The sequence below is a fragment of the Hibiscus syriacus genome, unplaced genomic scaffold, assembly GCF_006381635.1.
Source record: "Hibiscus syriacus cultivar Baekdansim isolate YM2019G1 unplaced genomic scaffold, ASM638163v2 tig00110930_pilon, whole genome shotgun sequence".
Classification (NCBI taxonomy): domain Eukaryota; kingdom Viridiplantae; phylum Streptophyta; class Magnoliopsida; order Malvales; family Malvaceae; genus Hibiscus; species Hibiscus syriacus.
The window spans coordinates 974306-992860 of record NW_024062917.1 but is presented as its reverse complement, the minus strand read 5'-3'; the positions used below and the strand labels follow the sequence as shown (position 1 = coordinate 992860).

At 35.3% G+C, this 18555-nt stretch overlaps 2 protein-coding genes across 2 annotated transcripts; one reads left to right on the top strand and one right to left on the bottom strand.

Annotated features, from left to right (window-relative positions):
* Positions 1 to 1561: 1561 nt before the first annotated feature.
* LOC120146610 (oxysterol-binding protein-related protein 1C-like) lies at positions 1562 to 10068 on the top strand. The gene is made up of 10 exons (XM_039160126.1): positions 1562 to 2177; positions 2266 to 2622; positions 3383 to 3479; positions 4107 to 4552; positions 4836 to 4991; positions 8012 to 8179; positions 8280 to 8420; positions 8557 to 8787; positions 9101 to 9214; positions 9612 to 10068. The coding sequence occupies exons 1-10, from the start codon at positions 1611 to 1613 to the stop codon at positions 9777 to 9779; spliced, it is 2445 nt and encodes an 814-aa protein (XP_039016057.1). The 5' UTR covers positions 1562 to 1610; the 3' UTR covers positions 9780 to 10068.
* Positions 10069 to 13020: 2952 nt separating this feature from the next.
* On the bottom strand, positions 13021 to 16618 carry LOC120146550 (ABC transporter G family member 22-like). The gene is made up of 11 exons (XM_039160075.1): positions 16567 to 16618; positions 16073 to 16460; positions 15847 to 15947; positions 15532 to 15764; positions 15275 to 15430; positions 14837 to 15020; positions 14438 to 14746; positions 14063 to 14350; positions 13674 to 13958; positions 13472 to 13579; positions 13021 to 13340 (listed from the first exon to the last, which is right to left on the bottom strand). Exons 2-11 carry the CDS (start codon positions 16446 to 16448, stop codon positions 13086 to 13088), a joined length of 2295 nt encoding a protein of 764 aa, XP_039016006.1. The 5' UTR covers positions 16449 to 16460; positions 16567 to 16618; the 3' UTR covers positions 13021 to 13085.
* Positions 16619 to 18555: the final 1937 nt, after the last annotated feature.

Sequence of the window (18555 nt, the reverse complement as noted above, 5' to 3'; positions counted from 1 at the left end):
GTCTATACTTGTTATTGAAGTTAACGGGATGCTTTCTTTGTTTCAAAGTTAATTTATTTTTGTGTAAATTAAACTTAATTATCTCCAAATAAAAACAAATAGAGAATCAGAAAGAGAAAGGAAAAATAAACTCCAAACCGTGTTTCTTTTCTAAAGGCAATGATTTATTTTAATTATAAAATAGACTTGTGTGCGGCTTTTCACAAACACTCGCAATGTTTGCTATTACTAATAAAATGACGCAAGAGATAAATAATTCAATGGTTTACCCCTTTAAATTTGGAATATCAATCCAATTATGACATATTTTACTTATTGTTTCTTATTATTTTTCATTTACTTTAAAATTCTAATTAAACCATCAATAATTTAAAGGGTAAACTATCCGTTTAGTACATAAACTATTATTTTTATTCCGTTTTAATACTCAAACTTTATTTTAATCAAAACTTAAACTAAACACTACGTATACTTTTAAATAAAAAAATAAAATTTAGATACTAAAATGAAATAAAAGTAATGGTTTAGATACCACACGTGTAGTTTACCCTAACTTACATACCACATGTTACGAAGTCCAATGGGAGCCACCTTACTTCGGCTTTCTTTGTCTAAACACGGACGAGTCGGTGAGACTGCATAACAGGGGTTCAGCCAGTGGTGTTTTACACGACCACGATGGCCACTTCATTATGGGATTCAACGGAATTTGGGGATCTCTCTGTAATCCAAGTTGAGTTTTGGGGGTGTTGGACGACTTGTTTCTAGTGTGAGATAGGGGTATCCACAATCTAATTTTGCAGGTCGACAATGCTGATGCTTTTGAGTTGATAGCTTCTGCTTCATCTAGTAGTCTACTAACTTTGGTTTGAGGTATTATTGACATACTCGATAGAGATTGGCATGTTGATCTAAAACTTATTCGACGGGAAGCGAACATGCTTGCTGAAATAAATATTATTTAATGAATATTCTACTTAAATTAAAATTATTTTACAACTTAAATTTTATTTAATCCTTTTAAATCAAATAAGATTTATAAAATTATGAACTAAATGAAATTAAATCAATTTGAGTTTTGGTTACTTCCATTCAGTTCACTTCTTATTCTTTCCCCACCTTGGTTTGAATCCTCCACGTGTATCCATGTGTTTCATCCGTTTGTCCTCCTCTCCCGTCCCCTGCTCCTTCCCGCATTTAATAGAAACCCCTGCCTTCATTAATCATTTATATTCCGCCTTCCCTTTCCCAACGACCGCTTCATGGTTAAACAAACAAACCACTTTATCGACTCTCTCTTTGTTCTTTTTTTTCTTCTAAATTTTATTTTAAATTTCTTTTGAGTCTTTCTTTAACCAAACGAACACAAGAAAACCCAACTTCCATCGGATTCTTTTTATTCTTTTCTTACTCCGCCCAACTTCTCGTTAAGGGCCACCAATTTCCCTCAAAACGATAACGTTTTGAACTATCATTTGTAATCGCCTCCGCCAAATTGTTCGAAAACATGAAAGTTTAACTGCAACCGCCGTCCTCCGTCGCCGCATCTTCTCTCTCAACGCCGGAATCTTCCAATTCTTTCATTTTAGTAAAAAAGAACGAGTCGCCTTATGCATCCTTTTTGTTGTGTTTCCGCCGTACCGGAACATTCACCGGTCAAACCATTAGCTGATCAAGTCATCACAATGGCACTTCCTCCTGTAACAACCGTAACAACTACTTCCTCTTCGGCTCCCACCACCAGATCCAACTCGGCCCGGTCCTCGGCCCAAATCCAGTGCCACTCCAGTCAAAACCATCATCGTAGTAGCGTTGATTTGAATCGGATGGTCCAGAGGAATGGAATACCATCGGGAAGAGAGGGTACGACGGCCACGGCCCCTCCGCCGCAAGTAGATGTTAAGATAAACGACGTCGTTGGAAACGGGATATCGGGTGTGCTTTACAAATGGGTGAATTACGGGAAAGGTTGGAGACCGAGATGGTTCGTTTTGCAAGATGGGGTTTTATCATATTATAAAATCCACGGCCCCGATAAGATCCTCGTTAACCAAGAAACAGAAAAAGGATCCAAAGTTATCGGCGACGAGTCTTTCCGTATTATCTACCGCCATCGTAATTCCATTTCTCATCATTCCGCAACCCATCGCAAACCCCTCGGTGAAGTTCACTTAAAGGTGATTGACTAAAAGAACAAATGAATAAAATAGAAGGGAAAGAGAAAACAAAATTTGATTTGGTTTTGAATTCTTAAATATATCTCAGGTTTCTTCGATCAGGGAAAGCAGATCAGATGATAAGAGATTCTCCATCTTCACCGGAACAAAGAGGCTTCATTTAAGAGCCGAGACGCGGGAGGATCGGATTGCGTGGATGGAAGCGCTTCAGGCAGTTAAGGATATGTTCCCTAGGATGTCCAATAGTGAGCTAATGGCTCCGATGGACAATGTGGTGGTTTCGGTGGAGAAGTTAAGGAAACGGCTGATGCGGGATGGTGTAAGCGAATCTGCTATCCAAGATTGCGAGCAGATTATGAGGACTGAGTTTGCGGAATTGCAGAAGCAGCTAGTGTTGCTTAAGCAGAAACAGTGGCTTCTAATCGACACCTTGCGTCAGTTGGAGGTACATGTTATCGAAGTTAGATAACGAAATGCTACTGCCAGTAGTCACTTAATTTGAAAAAAAAGATCAATTGTTTGCAAACGAATACATCAACTCGCAATTCTATTGTTTTATTTTTTTAGCATATATTTGTGTTTTTCATTGAGTGGCTTCATTGATTTCCATTTGGTGGAAAGTTAGTAGTCTTGAGTGTTTGTAATCTTGAACATTATGTCATCCATCATTTGAATACAATTTCCTTAACTTTTTGCTTGGTATGTAAAGGGAGGATGAAAATTTGTTAATCAAATTGTGTTAAGATACATATTATTTTTCTTTACTCTTTGGCCTTCTAGTTAATTAACCCAAAGGCGCTTGTTTGTGATGAGCTTGGCATTGTGAGTAGACAAATATCCTTTTCTACATCTACAGTACTGTTCCTTTGTGGACTGTAGTTGGGGCATGTGATATTTGGAATGAATGATGCTCCAATTGCTTGCCCAACGGGAATTAAAATCTCAGTAGTTGTACAAGTTGCAAGGCTTATGCTACACCTTAAATTGGTCGAGTTCCATTTCTCTCTCTGCACCCCACCCTCTTTTCCTGTGCTGAAAATTGTTGTGTTTTGAGCATTTGCAGCAACATGCATGCACTAAAAGGTGTTTAGCTGCTATTTTTCAGTCAATGACTGCTTTTATCCCTAAATATTAGTTTCTAAAACAAATGTTTTCCTTCTTTTTGCAATCTTCTGCTAAGAAACGGCTATTTGTACTTTTTGTAGACAGAAAAAGTTGATCTGGAGAATACGGTGGTTGATGAGAGCCAAAGCAAGTTGAATGATCAAGGGGCTTCCTCTATAAGACAAGACAAGTCTAGTGGTAAGATCTTAGGCAATAAAACTGTTTATTACAGCTTTTGGTCTTGTAATCTAATTTATGATGGACAGTTGGTTATGTGCTGAAATATGTGATTAATTCTTATAATCATTGTTCATATTCTTATTAGTTCGGGAAATTCTTTTTTGTTCTATCAACTATGAGCCTGAGTATTTTCCGTAGAAAACTGATAATGTTCGTTGAGTAGAGGTTCATTTATTATCTGGATGGTTGCTTGGCAAACTGCACTTCCCAACTTGAATTCAAATAAAAGACTTCCTTTTTACATCAATTTAATGCCATTACTTTGGCTCTGTTCCTTTTCTCCCTTTTTTTTCTACACCAAGTATAGAGATACACACCTAGATAGGCAGGAACTGACATGGTGTCCACGGTCTTCCCTTCCTAAAAGTGGAGTATATGGCCATTGGGCTGCGCTCCCATGCTTTCCTGTTCTGGTGATGGTTTATTTAAAAATATTTATAGTGCTTATTGCTCAGTTATTAAATTGCTTAAGCTGTCTTTGTTTTCATCTTTATCCAAGTAATTGTTATTACTTTATTGTTTTCACGGTATTGCTACTTACATTTAGTTTTTCTTTTGTTTTCTTTTTGTTTAAATTTTATTCAGAAGGAAGTGTAACCGACACAGATGAGGATATTGAAAGAGTTGATGCTGCAGAAGAAGAGACTGATGAAGATGAGCATAATTTCTTTGATACTCGTGACTTTTTGTCGTCAAGCTCTTTCAAAAGCAATGGATCAGATTTCCGGACATCCTCTTTCTCTACAGATGATGGTTTTAATGCCTTTGATTCTGAAGATGACATTGATCCCTGCATTAAATCAGTGGGAAGTAACTTTCCTTATATTAAACGCCGAAAAAAGTTGCCCGACCCAGTTGAAAAAGAGAAAGGTGTAAGTCTTTGGTTAATGATTAAGGATAATATTGGGAAAGATCTCACAAAAGTTTGTCTTCCTGTATACTTCAATGAGCCTCTATCTTCTCTTCAAAAGTGTTTTGAGGATTTGGAGTATTCGTATCTGCTTGACCGTGCATGTGAATGGGGAAAAAGGGTGAGTACTTATTCCAAATTATTTTGTTTTAGATAACAGAGCATTAGAGCTATTTGAACTTTTCCTAGTATAATACTTATCTAATACCGTATCACTTTATTTAATCTTGTTATGCACTTTTTCTTTATTTGATTTTCCCCTCTTTTCGCTTTTAAAACTAATTTTATACCTGACCGTGGAAAAGGGCAGTTGCAACTTTTATAGCTGCTCTGTTCACATACTTTGACAATCTGAATCTTTACAAGAATCCCCTTAACTCATAGTTTTCCCAAAAAAACTGCAGGGGAATAATCTCATGAGAATTCTTAATGTAGCTGCATTTGCTGTGTCTGGATATTCTTCAACAGAAGGAAGAATTTGCAAACCGTTCAATCCATTATTAGGAGAAACATATGAAGCTGACTTCCCAGATAAAGGTTTACGCTTCTTCTCAGAGAAGGTTTGTCTGTACTTGAGATACTATTTATCCTTATTGCCTACATTTTTTTATTCTTTTATGCAACATTCTGATTAAAACTTCAATGCATATTAACCTCACTTCAATAGTCAACTTTCTGACTGAAACATGTCTCTGGTTCACCTGGTCTACCCAGAGTGTTAACTTAGCAATCAGATTCCATATGCTGAAAACTTCATGTTTATGTTTCAGACAGATGAATAATTTCCTTCAAATTTGGCTCTGTATGTTCAATGTGTATTATTTAACCTGGTTAATGGTAAGATATAAACTGCACCTACCTCACTCTGCCTGTTCCAAAATTGATGTACTTCAAGCACTTTGGAAATTTTGTACATTATTGATGCTTTGTTTCATAGAAAGGTATAATGAGGATTTCCTTTTCTAGCTTACCTTTCCTTTCTCTTATCTTTTGGTCAAAATTCTCATAGAAAAAAATTGCAAGTTAAAAACCTTGTTCTTGATCCAAGCTTAGTGAAGAAAATAAATAAGGTTGTGCAGTTTGTCAACCATAACCTCAAAAGGATATTGGGTGGGTGCTTGACTATAAAAGAAGCAATTTACTTCCTACCTATTGGTGTAATTAGCCATATGATCGTCAAATTACTGGGAGAATGGAAACAGGAGTGCGTGCCTAGGACTTTGAACCTCATAATTCAAAACAAGTGTAGTTTTATATACAACTCAAACAATAACTAGGGTGTTAATCAATAGGAGTGCTGTTGGCCTTTTTTCTGTTTTAATGCTATATATGTAGTTTTATATACATTTTTTTCTTTTTATGCAACATTCTGATTAAAACTTCAATGCATATTAACCTCACTTCAATAGTCAACTTTCTGACTGAAACATGTCTCTGGTTCACCTGGTCTACCCAGAGTGTTAACTTAGCAATCAGATTCCATATGCTGAAAACTTCATGTTTATGTTTCAGACAGATGAATAATTTCCTTCAAATTTGGCTCTATATGTTCAATGTGTATTATTTACCTGGTTAATGGTAAGATAAAACTGCACCTACCTCACTCTGCCTGTTCCAAAATTGATGTACTTCAAGCACTTTGGAAATTTTGTACATTATGATGCTTTGTTTCATAGAAAGGTATAATGAGGATTTCCTTTTCTAGCTTACCTTTCCTTTCTCTTATCTTTTGGTCAAAATTCTCATAGAAAAAAATTGCAAGTTAAAAACCTTGTTCTTGATCCAAGCGTAGTGAAGAAAATAAATAAGGTTGTGCAGTTTGTCAACCATAACCTCAAAAGGATATTGGGTGGGTGCTTGACTATAAAAGAAGCAATTTACTTCCTACCTATTGGTGTAATTAGCCATATGATCGTCAAATTACTGGGAGAATGGAAACAGGAGTGCGTGCCTAGGACTTTGAACCTCATAATTCAAAACAAGTGTAGTTTTATATACAACTCAAACAATAACTAGGGTGTTAATCAATAGGAGTGCTATTGGCCTTTTTTCTGTTTTAATGCTATATATGTAGTTTTATATACATTTTTTTCTTCTTTTATGCAACATTCTGATTAAAACTTCAATGCATATTAACCTCACTTCAATAGTCAACTTTCTGACTGAAACATGTCTCTGGTTCACCTGGTCTACCCAGAGTGTTAACTTAGCAATCAGATTCCATATGCTGAAAACTTCATGTTTATGTTTCAGACAGATGAATAATTTCCTTCAAATTTGGCTCTGTATGTTCAATGTGTATTATTTATCCTGGTTAATGGTAAGATATAAACTGCACCTACCTCACTCTGCCTGTTCCAAAATTGATGTACTTCAAGCACTTTGGAAATTTTGTACATTATTGATGCTTTGTTTCATAGAAAGGTATAATGGATTTCCTTTCTAGCTTACCTTTCCTTTCTCTTATCTTTTGGTCAAAATTCTCATAGAAAAAAATTGCAAGTTAAAAACCTTGTTCTTGATCCAAGCGTAGTGAAGAAAATAAATAAGGTTGTGCAGTTTGTCAACCATAACCTCAAAAGGATATTGGGTGGGTGCTTGACTATAAAAGAAGCAATTTACTTCCTACCTATTGGTGTAATTAGCCATATGATCGTCAAATTACTGGGAGAATGGAAACAGGAGTGCGTGCCTAGGACTTTGAACCTCATAATTCAAAACAAGTGTAGTTTTATATACAACTCAAACAATAACTAGGGTGTTAATCAATAGGAGTGCTATTGGCCTTTTTTCTGTTTTAATGCTATATATGTAGTTTTATATACATTTTTTTCTTCTTTTATGCAACATTCTGATTAAAACTTCAATGCATATTAACCTCACTTCAATAGTCAACTTTCTGGCTGAAACATGTCTCTGGTTCACCTGGTCTACCCAGAGTGTTAACTTAGCAATCAGATTCCATATGCTGAAAACTTCATGTTTATGTTTCAGACAGATGAATAATTTCCTTCAAATTTGGCTCTGTATGTTCAATGTGTATTATTTATCCTGGTTAATGGTAAGATATAAACTGCACCTACCTCACTCTGCCTGTTCCAAAATTGATGTACTTCAAGCACTTTGGAAATTTTGTACATTATTGATGCTTTGTTTCATAGAAAGGTATAATGAGGATTTCCTTTTCTAGCTTACCTTTCCTTTCTCTTATCTTTTGGTCAAAATTCTCATAAAAAAATTGCAAGTTAAAAACCTTGTTCTTGATCCAAGCGTAGTGAAGAAATAAATAAGGTTGTGCAGTTTGTCAACCATAACCTCAAAAGGATATTGGGTGGTGCTTGACTAAAAGAAGCAATTTACTTCCTACCTATTGGTGTAATTAGCCATATGATCGTCAAATTACTGGGAGAATGGAAACAGGAGTGCGTGCCTAGGACTTTGAACCTCATAATTCAAAACCAAGTGTAGTTTATATACTCAAACAATAACTAGGGTGTTAATCAATAGGAGTGCTATTGGCCTTTTTTCTGTTTTAATGCTATATATGGAGTTGCTGAGAATTAGTCCATATTTGTGTCAGGTCAGTCATCATCCTATGATTGTAGCATGTCACTGTCAGGGCACAGGATGGAAATTGTGGGGCAATAGCAATTTAAAGAGCAAGTTCTGGGGTCGCTCAATTCAGCTGGATCCAGTCGGTGTTTTGACCTTGGAGTTTGACGATGGAGAAGTGTTCCAATGGAGTAAGGTATAACTCCAAAAATTAAGTAACAATTAGTTGTATGTTTATACATGCATAAATTGATATATTTGTTGTATCCAAATTGAAAATGGACTTACTTTTCCAGGTGACAACATCAATATACAATCTCATACTGGGAAAGTTGTACTGTGATCACTATGGTACCATGCGAATTGAGGGGAATCGTGAATATTCCTGTAAGCTGAAATTCAAGGAGCAATCTATCATTGATAGAAATCCTCACCAGGTGATCTTTCATCTTTCTCAATTTACTGAACTATATCAGCAACTTGTATTTTGATAAGATTATGATATTGTTCTGTTATCCTCTTTTTAACCATAATTGACATTCATCAGTTTGTATAACTTTTTTTGCACCTCAGGTACATGGTATAGTTCAAGATAGGAATGGAAGGACAGTGGCTTCATTATTGGGAAAATGGGATGAGAGCATGCATTATGTGGTTGGAGATTATTATGCAAAGGGCAAAGGACAAGAGTCTTTCTCAGAAACTCACACACTTTGGAAGCAGAGCAAGCCCCCTAAATATCCCACCAGATATAACTTAACACGATTTGCCATCACTTTGAACGAGCTGACTCCTGGTCTGAAGGTATTTGTTGCACCCACGGTTGGTGTCTCGAAATTTTAGTTGTACAAAAGTAATAAGTGGGGTTATCCCTATTATTATTGAATTGAAATCTAACTAGTACTCTGAAGCACACCTCCCTTGAATCTGAACTCTTATACTTGAATTTTAGTAGATTCTTCAGTAATGAATTGGTCCTAAAGATGAAATTAGATGTGTCCATTTGAATCTGTAAGAATGAAATGGAATACCTGGAAATCAATAAACTGTCTTCAAAACCCTACGAACTGGTTTGAAGTAATTGGGGCATTGGTTTTAATCTCCTTTATGTATGCAGGAAAAGTTGCCTCCTACTGATTCAAGGCTGAGACCTGATCAAAGGTATCTGGAAAATGGGGAGTACGAGATGGCAAATTCAGAGAAGCTGCGGTTGGAGCAGAGGCAACGGCAGGTGAGTTTTATGTTTTTTTTTTGTTGTGAGCTCCATGCGTCAGTGGTGCAATTTGTTTTATTTATTTATTTATTTATTATTCCTATGCTATTTTGGTTATTCAAGAACAAAGATCATCCCGTCGTCGTAGGTTTATTTTAAAACTTATAGTTGAGAATCTTAATGACTTAAATATCGGAAAACTTTTTAAAACTGACCTGTAAATAACAATAATGTAACCATGAGTGATGCATCTGAAAGTGTATCAGATGCAGGAAATTATATTCAAGTTTAATGTTGAGCTAAACCCTATAAAGATGTTGAAGCTAACCCTTGTTTTGTTTTTTAGATTGCTGTATCTAAACAGTGGTTGGTTTGATTTGGACTTTGTTTTTTTTTTTGTTTGAATGAGATTCAGGCTAGGAAGATGCAAGAGAGTGGTTGGAAGCCAAGGTGGTTTGCAAAGGATAAAAACAACGAGACATACCGTTATATTGGTGGATATTGGGAGGCAAGAGAGAAAGGGAAGTGGGATTCATGCCCTAATATTTTTGGTCAAATCCCTTCTGATCACCCCCTTGACTAAGTTTAAAAGCAAAAGCTGCCTGCCTATCTTTATTTCTTTTTGTCGATTTTTTCACAACATATGGATCGGGGGCACCAACACCTCTACTGCTCCATGACAACAACGATGCAAGTAAATTTCCTTTTTTTTTTTTCCTGAAGGTTTTTAGAAAATAATAGAAGAATACAGTATTTTCCCATCCTCTTGTTTCCCGGTTCATATCTGATGATTCGAGTTTGAGCCTACTCAGTATCGGGATTGTCATTGTTGTATCAACAGGTACAAGATTTTATTATACAGAATACAAGAAATTCCCAAATTTGAGGTTATACCAATAATGTATGGAGTGGGTCTTTTGACCCAACTAATAACTAGAATTGTAAAATCATGGTTTTATATTAATATTACAAATATCATATCGATTATATGCATCTTCCATAAATAAAAATCGTGACGTATAATATTCCCCCCCTTTTCCTCAATCTGTCGAAAATGGTAATTGCTTCAGATTTTTGCATTAATTTTGAGTCACCGTTTGGCGAGTTGGTCAGTCATATCTTGCATAGCTTACCTCTTCCAACTATCTTTACGCCCTTGTTTTCCATGTTCATAATAATAACATAGCACACGAGAAAACCAGGGGAAGGTTAGAAAATCAATTTTGTAATAACTATTTCCGGTTTAGGAGATGCTCTCAGCGGCGAGATTTTCTTTCTTCCCTTTTGATTCTCCATTGATTCTTCTTTGTTCTTGCCCTTTCCATTCTAGTCATGAAATTGTTCGATGTCGGTTAGCTCTTTAATTATTTCTTATTATAATTCAATTTATTAATATAAATAGAATTGAAATAACAATAACGATGATGCTTTATATTAATAAACAAAATAAAAATAAAGATGTAATTATCATGATTTATATTAGAACATTCTCTAATAAAAGAATTATAGACGTATTAGAAGGATCCTGATGGATAGGCTAGTTGTTTTTCCTTCTGGTAAGGGTGCAAGTACAGTGGACAACACCTTTTTTGCCTAGGAAGTAGTTCAAGGTTATCGGTTATGTATCTCTAGGCATTCATGTATTCGATATTATTTTATTCTTGTATGTATCTCTAGACATTAAACACGTATTATTATAGTGAAAATTCCAGAATGCCCACCAAACATATTAGTTGCACTAATATCCAACCCATGAAAACTAGTAGTAGTTTGGAAATTGCTTTCTGAAATGTAAGTTATTTTGGGCCTACTAAAACACCCATTAAGCCACGTAAGCCCTTTAACCGAAGGAGTCGACAAATTTGAAACCTGCCCCCACGGCGGTATTACTTGGTTAAATGCAAAGCAGAAAAACAAAATTCGAAACTGTCGCCGATTTCTTGAAATGACTGTAGGTGGAGCGGCACGAATCAAGTCATGTCAGTGGTAAAAGATATTATTTACTTTTTCAACTTTTTATTAGGGATGTCAGAGGTATGAGCATTCAATGTTAAATGATTGAGAATTATTTTTAAACATATACTTCTTGCATCTTATATTAACAAAAAAAAAAATAAGGAGTTGCCTAACACTTGATCCCACTAGATTCCCTAAAATGCATGGTTTTCGATTAGCATGATATCATCACTCAAATATAAAGCAGAATCGGTGATGGACTGAAGGAATAATCGGGATGGTCGTTTCTCTAAATTTCGATAAAATATGTGCCAGAATGATGGCCAAGCAAGTGAACATGTACCAGTCCAAAGGGTGATCCATTGAACGTTGCATGTGTTCCCACACACATGTATGAAATAATATATTCATGGTCACCTCCTATGATTAGATCAAGCAAGTTCACAACCGATCCCGTTTTTGGGTACACTTTTATCTCTTTTACAATTGAGTTCGGTTATGTTTTAACAACAGTACCAAAATCGTTCTTGAATCGCTAACGAAATTATTGTTACAAAATAAAATATCAGCAATAACTAGCCTAACAAAATTAAGTCACAAAGAATAAACATGTTCAGTTAGTCGTGATAAAAGTTATTATCTTAAAGTAAATTTTATCTTTAACGATGTAATCATAAATTGAATGTTATCTTCACAATTAATACATTACTTTTAGATTTATACACTTAAATCAAAGAAAACTTAACTGATATTGCTCTTCACGAAAATATAGGGATATGAAAAACTAAAGGAAGAAAGAATTAAGAAAATATATGAATATGTTTGGTGAATGATACTAATAATAGATAATTGGGGTGACTGGTGTTTATTTTTTATTAGATTATTTTGTTAGACTAAACGTTAATTTCAAAAATAGAATAATAAAATAATAACCGTAATGCATGAGTATTATTATTGAATCGAACGAAACAAAATAAGTATAAAGTTAAAATAGAGGAATAAAATTGTTTACTCATATTGAGACATAAAATTAGATGAACAAAGTTGAATAAATAGAATAAGTATTTTTGTTGAAGCCTGTACAATGGTGGATGTACGTGTACTTCAAGGTGAGTACGTGTCCACCCTGAAATCCGAATTTCTTTATGGTTGTTGTTCATTTTATTGGTAGTGCCTACTTTGAAATTTTATTTGTGCCTATCACATATACAAAATTTCTATGATTAATATATGTATGTTCACATTGAAAAATATTTCTGGATCCATCATTGGGCCTGTATGAACAATTTCCTTAAGACAAATTCATTCTCTATTCAGTGTTTTGAGTAACGTTGGACGTCAGTCTCTCAAGATATAACAACAGACGATCACAACATTAAGCACAACAGCAATGATTAGTCGAACACAATCTTGTCTTTCTCTATCACTAGAAAGAATGAATTTGGAAAGAATTTTCTTAAGTTGTGTTTAAATTGTATCTCTATTAACCTTTATATAGTGAAGAGGAAATGAATTAAAATTTTAAGACCATTTGATGAGAGACTTGACCTATTACGAAGAGAATTGTTCAAAAACTAATACGTATGATTAAATAGATATAACTTTAAACTAAGAATAAGTCTAGTTACCAAGTGACATGACTTATTATTAATTAGTCTATTTATCAAGTGTCATGACTTATTGTTAATAAGTCTATTTATCAAGTGACATAATTTATTGTAAATTGTATTAAAATCATTCAATTAACCAATTATTTTTCCAATATTTTTTGTATTTGTTGCTAATAATAGTTTAGTGAATCAAAGAAGAGACGCTCATGAGAAACTCAACAAGTTCAAATTATTAAGGACTTAACAATGTGATCCTTTCCTTTTGCCCCCTTATTAGCTTGATCAAGCTGATGCTTACAAATCATCACTGTTGAAAATATAAACTAAGTTATTGTCATTAATTTCATTCTCCTTAAGAATGCATAGGCTAGTAGCCTATATCCGATGATCATCGTTATCATTGTACCGACTTCAATGCCATCCCAATCGAGTCTCAATCCTTTGAAAGGAGACCTACACGATGAATCCGACTCACCACACGAATCGATCGAGCAACCGTAGTGAATCTTGAGTAGCAGCCTGTATGTATGATATGTAAATGAGATGTATCGTATCCATGACATAAATACCGGAACTTTCTGCAACCAAAACTATTAAAGTTCAGAATCTGAAAAGCATTGCAAATCTAACTGCGAAATATCCCTAACCCTTTTGTGGTTACTTTCGTCTCAAGAAATAACGTTATGGAACTCGAGTCCGGGAAGCAAACCTGGATAAAGAATCCACCAGATAACATGGAAGCCATTATTATAATAGAAGCTAAAGTTGAGGCTTTTTTCACATCCATGAAGGCTGCTCCTATAGTAAGGCCAAGGCCCTGCGATTTTCAGACAAAAACTCGTCGCTATAGCGTCTATAAGATCTACAATTTTCTTTCAGAAAGTTATTTATGTTTGATTATAATGGTTTACCTGGGAAGCAACAACACTTAAGAAAACAGTAAGCATTGTGAGTGAAAATGCAGTGAATGTTGGCTTCAAGCCTGCCATGAGATAGATAATCACAAGGAACACTAAAGGCAAAATGAGATCCAAAGGAAGATCACTGGTCATTCTGGCTAACAAATAGGCACTGAGTCTATACATTCCTACCGATCTTTCCTTAGCTAGCATCACTCTCTCTTGAGGGAATGTAAAAATGGCACTAAACATTGGAAAGAATGCCCAAAACACTGAAATGAAGAATAACAAGCCTGCCTGCAAGCATTGTTAATAACAACATCAAACACATATATTATGAGATCGAACTGAAAAGCCTTTGTAACAAGAACAAACATAAGCATATGTAACTGATAGTTTGCCTGATCCTGAAGTCCCTTTGGAGAGGAAGCATCAGAGCGCCACCAAAGTAAACCCATCATTATAGCAGCCGAGAAAACTTGCGTTACACTCATGCAGCTGAAGTATTCATGTCGCCTTTCCTTAAGACCCCTTCGGAAAAGAATCGAGAACTGATCCCACCAGGTTGCTCCCCATTCCATTGTGTTCGGCCTTTTCTTCATCATAGTTTCACTATCTATCGGTAGGGGATTTATGAGCTTTGTCTTCTCCGACTTCGCTTCCGTCACTGCATGGGCTTCCACCAGATACTGCAGTAGAGAAAATTCAAGATTGGCGTAAGTGACATCATTTAAAGGTATATAAACAGAACATCATTTTGGGCATTCAGTGTTGACCTCATAGACATCAACATGGCAAGGCTCTCCATGTTTCAAATCAAGACTTTTGTTTCTGGGTGAAAACCTGCCCTCCAAATCTGATGGAACGGACTTGTCTTTTATGTTACCATTAGCCAAATCAATAAGAAATTCCGCTGGGTTCATGGCTATGAGTGGAGTACAGCCAATAGAAGAGAAATGTAGCATGGCGTCAGAGGCCTTGCCGAAGTACAAGGAGTTGCCTTTACCCAAGAGAATCAGCTTGTCGAACTTACTAAATAATCTACTAGAAGGCTGATGTATTGTAGTCACCACTGTCTTGCCAGACTACAAAGCACAAGTAAAATAAGTACATAGTTACACCTTACAATATATTACGGAGATCTTGGCACCAACTAAAGCAAGTATTTTAAGTACCCGGGCAATGTTTCTTAACATCTGAACAATTTGAAGAGCGGTTGTCGAATCTAAACCTGATGTTGGTTCATCCAATAATAGAAGTGATGGGTTAAGAAGAATTTCATTGGCAATACAAACCCTTTTTCTTTCACCTCCAGAAACTCCCCTAAAAAATGTCCCGCCAATCACTGTATTTTGGCACCTGCAAAAAGAAAATGCAATCAATACTATCTTGTTTTACAATCCAAGTAGTTACTTACAGGTAATAAACAAATTGCATACTGTTGGTAGTATTGGGATTAATCTAGCAGTAAACGTTACTGTATTAGTCAATTCCACCAACACTGTCATATATATGTGGCTGAAACAATTTTGATATGGCCCTTTAACAGCTAATCACTTTCGAGTTCGAGTCACAAAATTGCATATATATAAAAAGGTTAATGAAGAAAGCACCTTTCGAGGCCTAGCTCGGTAATGACATTAGTTGCCCTTTCCTTCTTCTGCTCCATGGTTAAGGTATATGGGAGACGGAGCAGAGCTGCATAGGTTAGAGTTTCCTTGACTGTAAGATGAGGAAAGGAGACATCGTCCTGCAGTACAAAACCGATCCTGTCGCATGCACATATATCGACGAGTACTAGTTAAATTAGAATTCAACAACATAGCTTATGCAGTAACATATGGAAGCCTGTATATTGGTGTATATGCACCTCCATTTCAGTGACTTGGAATATGGTTGATTATTGTAGGTAATGGTACCGCTGTGGAACTTCATTCTTCCACTAAGTAAATTAAGAAGAGTTGTTTTCCCCCCTCCTGATGGTCCCATCAGAGCAAGAACCTCTCCTGGATGTACCAAACCAGTTATTCCATGAAGTATGTACTTGTTTGCATCTGAGTTCTTTTCACCTTTAACTGGTACCTTATATGTAACGTCTTCAAACTGCATCAAAGTGAAAAATTGATCATCCATTTTCATAGTACGATGGATGATACAAAATACGGTATGTGGATCATTGTGTTACCTTTAGACATATTCGTAATGCAGGCTCGAACCGTAAGTTCTCCCAAGTGCATGGTTCTGACTCTTCATCCTTTAATTGAGACTGACTTGTCGATTTGTCTCCTGTGTAGGAGAAGATAATTGCAAACTTGACTTAGAACAATCACCAGCTCAACTAGGATGACAAAGAAAACATGAAAATCTAGGCTTATAGGACTAAGAAATTGTTGTTGTATTTTCATTTTTACCGCTAATAGGTGGAGTTGAGCCATCTGGAACATCATCTGAAGAGAAGGGGGCTTCAGGTTTATGATGTAAGAAAGGTAAGTCTATATAATTGCCGGAAACTACTGGGCAAACAGATTCTATTTCATCAAAGCTATCAGCAGCAGTACACTCGGTATTCACCAAGAATCCGGTACTCGATGACTCGGTTTCGCTCGTTGTTTTCTCGCATGGCAATTCCGATTTTTCATCAGAGTTATGCTTATGCATCCCTTCTTGTATGTCAACTCCAGCATTTTGGTCTGCTGGCAGCTCAATCATAGCCATTTCCGCCATAGCACCATCTGCCACACCTTCAAAAGTCTGAATTCGACACCGAGAGTGCTTCTTCCCTTCCATCAGATTTAGAATCTGATTGCAAAAGAGAAATGGATCATATAGCATTGCTCAAATAAAGATGAAATATACCAAATGTTTATGAAAAAACAGAAAACTCGAGTGAATGTAAGCAAATTACCTGCAAAAAATGGGAATGGAAGTGGGAGAGAAAGTGACAGTGTGATGATCAAGTTGATTAGAAGGTGGGATAGGGAATGTGGGAGAATGTTAAGTAATCCCCAAGATTATATAGGCAAAAAACAAAACATATAAATGTTTTGTGGTACGGAAACTCATGAAGCTGTCCCAAACAATGACAGTTGCAAGAAACAGAGAACTGTCGTCTACTATTTAATTTCCTCGTTACAATGGCGAAAAGACCAATCATCATCTGGAAATGACGTGTTTTGAAAAATAAAATAAAAATCATCTTGATGGTACTTTGAAAAATATTTTTGATGATGAACACACGTATCCGAATGAAAGCGATAAAGGCTTGGAAATAAGTGATAAAATGAATCGACAATTTGTTATTCTTATCTTCAAGAAAGAAAGCAGCTCAAACTTGCATTTTGATCTTGAGAAACAAAGCAACTCCTACGTCTCAATTTATGTTGGAATTACTCATCTAATATGACTCATAAATATACCAGTAAAGAGGACAAGAGATGGAGCGGAGTGAGCGAAGCGAACATCAACTGTCCTTACAAAGAAAGTCTCGTTGTGGGGTTACGAATTATGTGGGTTGGGGGTGCGGGGGCGCAGCCCCGCGGTACGGTACAAGGTTAATTTTGTAATTATGTACCAGGGTTTTCTATTATAAATAGAGATGTAACCTAGACTTAAAATATCATTGAATAAAAAAACTTCTAGCGCCGCCTAGGCACCGAGGACGTAAGCACATTGCCGAACCTCGTAAAATTCTCGTGTTCTTTTTGTTTTCTTTACCCGTTTTCGTCAACAAAGACCAATCATCATCTGGAAATGACGTGTTTTGAAAAATAAAATAAAAATCATCTTGATGGTACTTTGAAAAATATTTTTGATGATGAACACACGTATCCGAATGAAAGCGATAAAGGCTTGGAAATAAGTGATAAAATGAATCGACAATTTGTTATTCTTATCTTCAAGAAAGAAAGCAGCTCAAACTTGCATTTTGATCTTGAGAAAACAAAGCAACTCCTACGTCTCAATTTATGTTGGAATTACTCATCTAATAGGGATGATGGAACAAATCAAAGTAAATACCAACATCTCTTTCTTATATACAGTGTCACCATGGATGCTCATCGCGGATAATGCAAAGTAAACAAATATTTAACATTATATTTTAATTAAGTTGCTGAGAAAATTGGGGGGCCACACTTTTTTTTTTTTTTTTACTTTTTTGGTCCTTCATTTTTTCTATAAAGGAATCTCCTTTCTTCCTGTTTTTTTATATTACAGTCATCTTTCTATGATTTTTCTGTTCTTTTTTGAGTATATAAATCTAAGAATGTTGCGTTAATTGTGAAGATTATCAAAACAAAATTACGTTAAAGATAATTATTCTAACCCAACCCAATAAATTTATTTATTTAATTTATCATTTTTAACATATTTGTTTTATGATAATAATATATTTATCTCGTAGCGGTAAAAGTTATGCTTCGTTTCGGTACCACTGTCTTTCTATTTTTTATTATTACAAAGAATACATGAGTAAATATAAAATACCTACACAAGTGTGAAGTATTAGCTGCCTTCCTTCAAAGATATATCATGAACTTACTTTTATTTTAATGTCAAGATTCATTCGCTTGTTAATATAAAAATTACTTATTTCACTTAATAATAACTTTTTTACTATTTAAATGATTAATTTTGTTGTTTCGTTCTTCTCGTCTTCTAAAATTTTTATTTCTTTACATTAGTGGGTATTTGTGAATAATGTAAAGAATTTTTTTTAAATTACTTTCTAAATTTAAAATAAATTGTTGAGAAAATGGAGAGAGTGATTCCAACCACCAACTTTCTTCTCGTTCTTCTCATGTTGTTCATACTACAATCATTTGCTCCTCTATTTTTCTTTCTCCCTTTTTTTTATGATTTTTGTCAATCGTTTTCTTCTAAAAGCGTAATATTA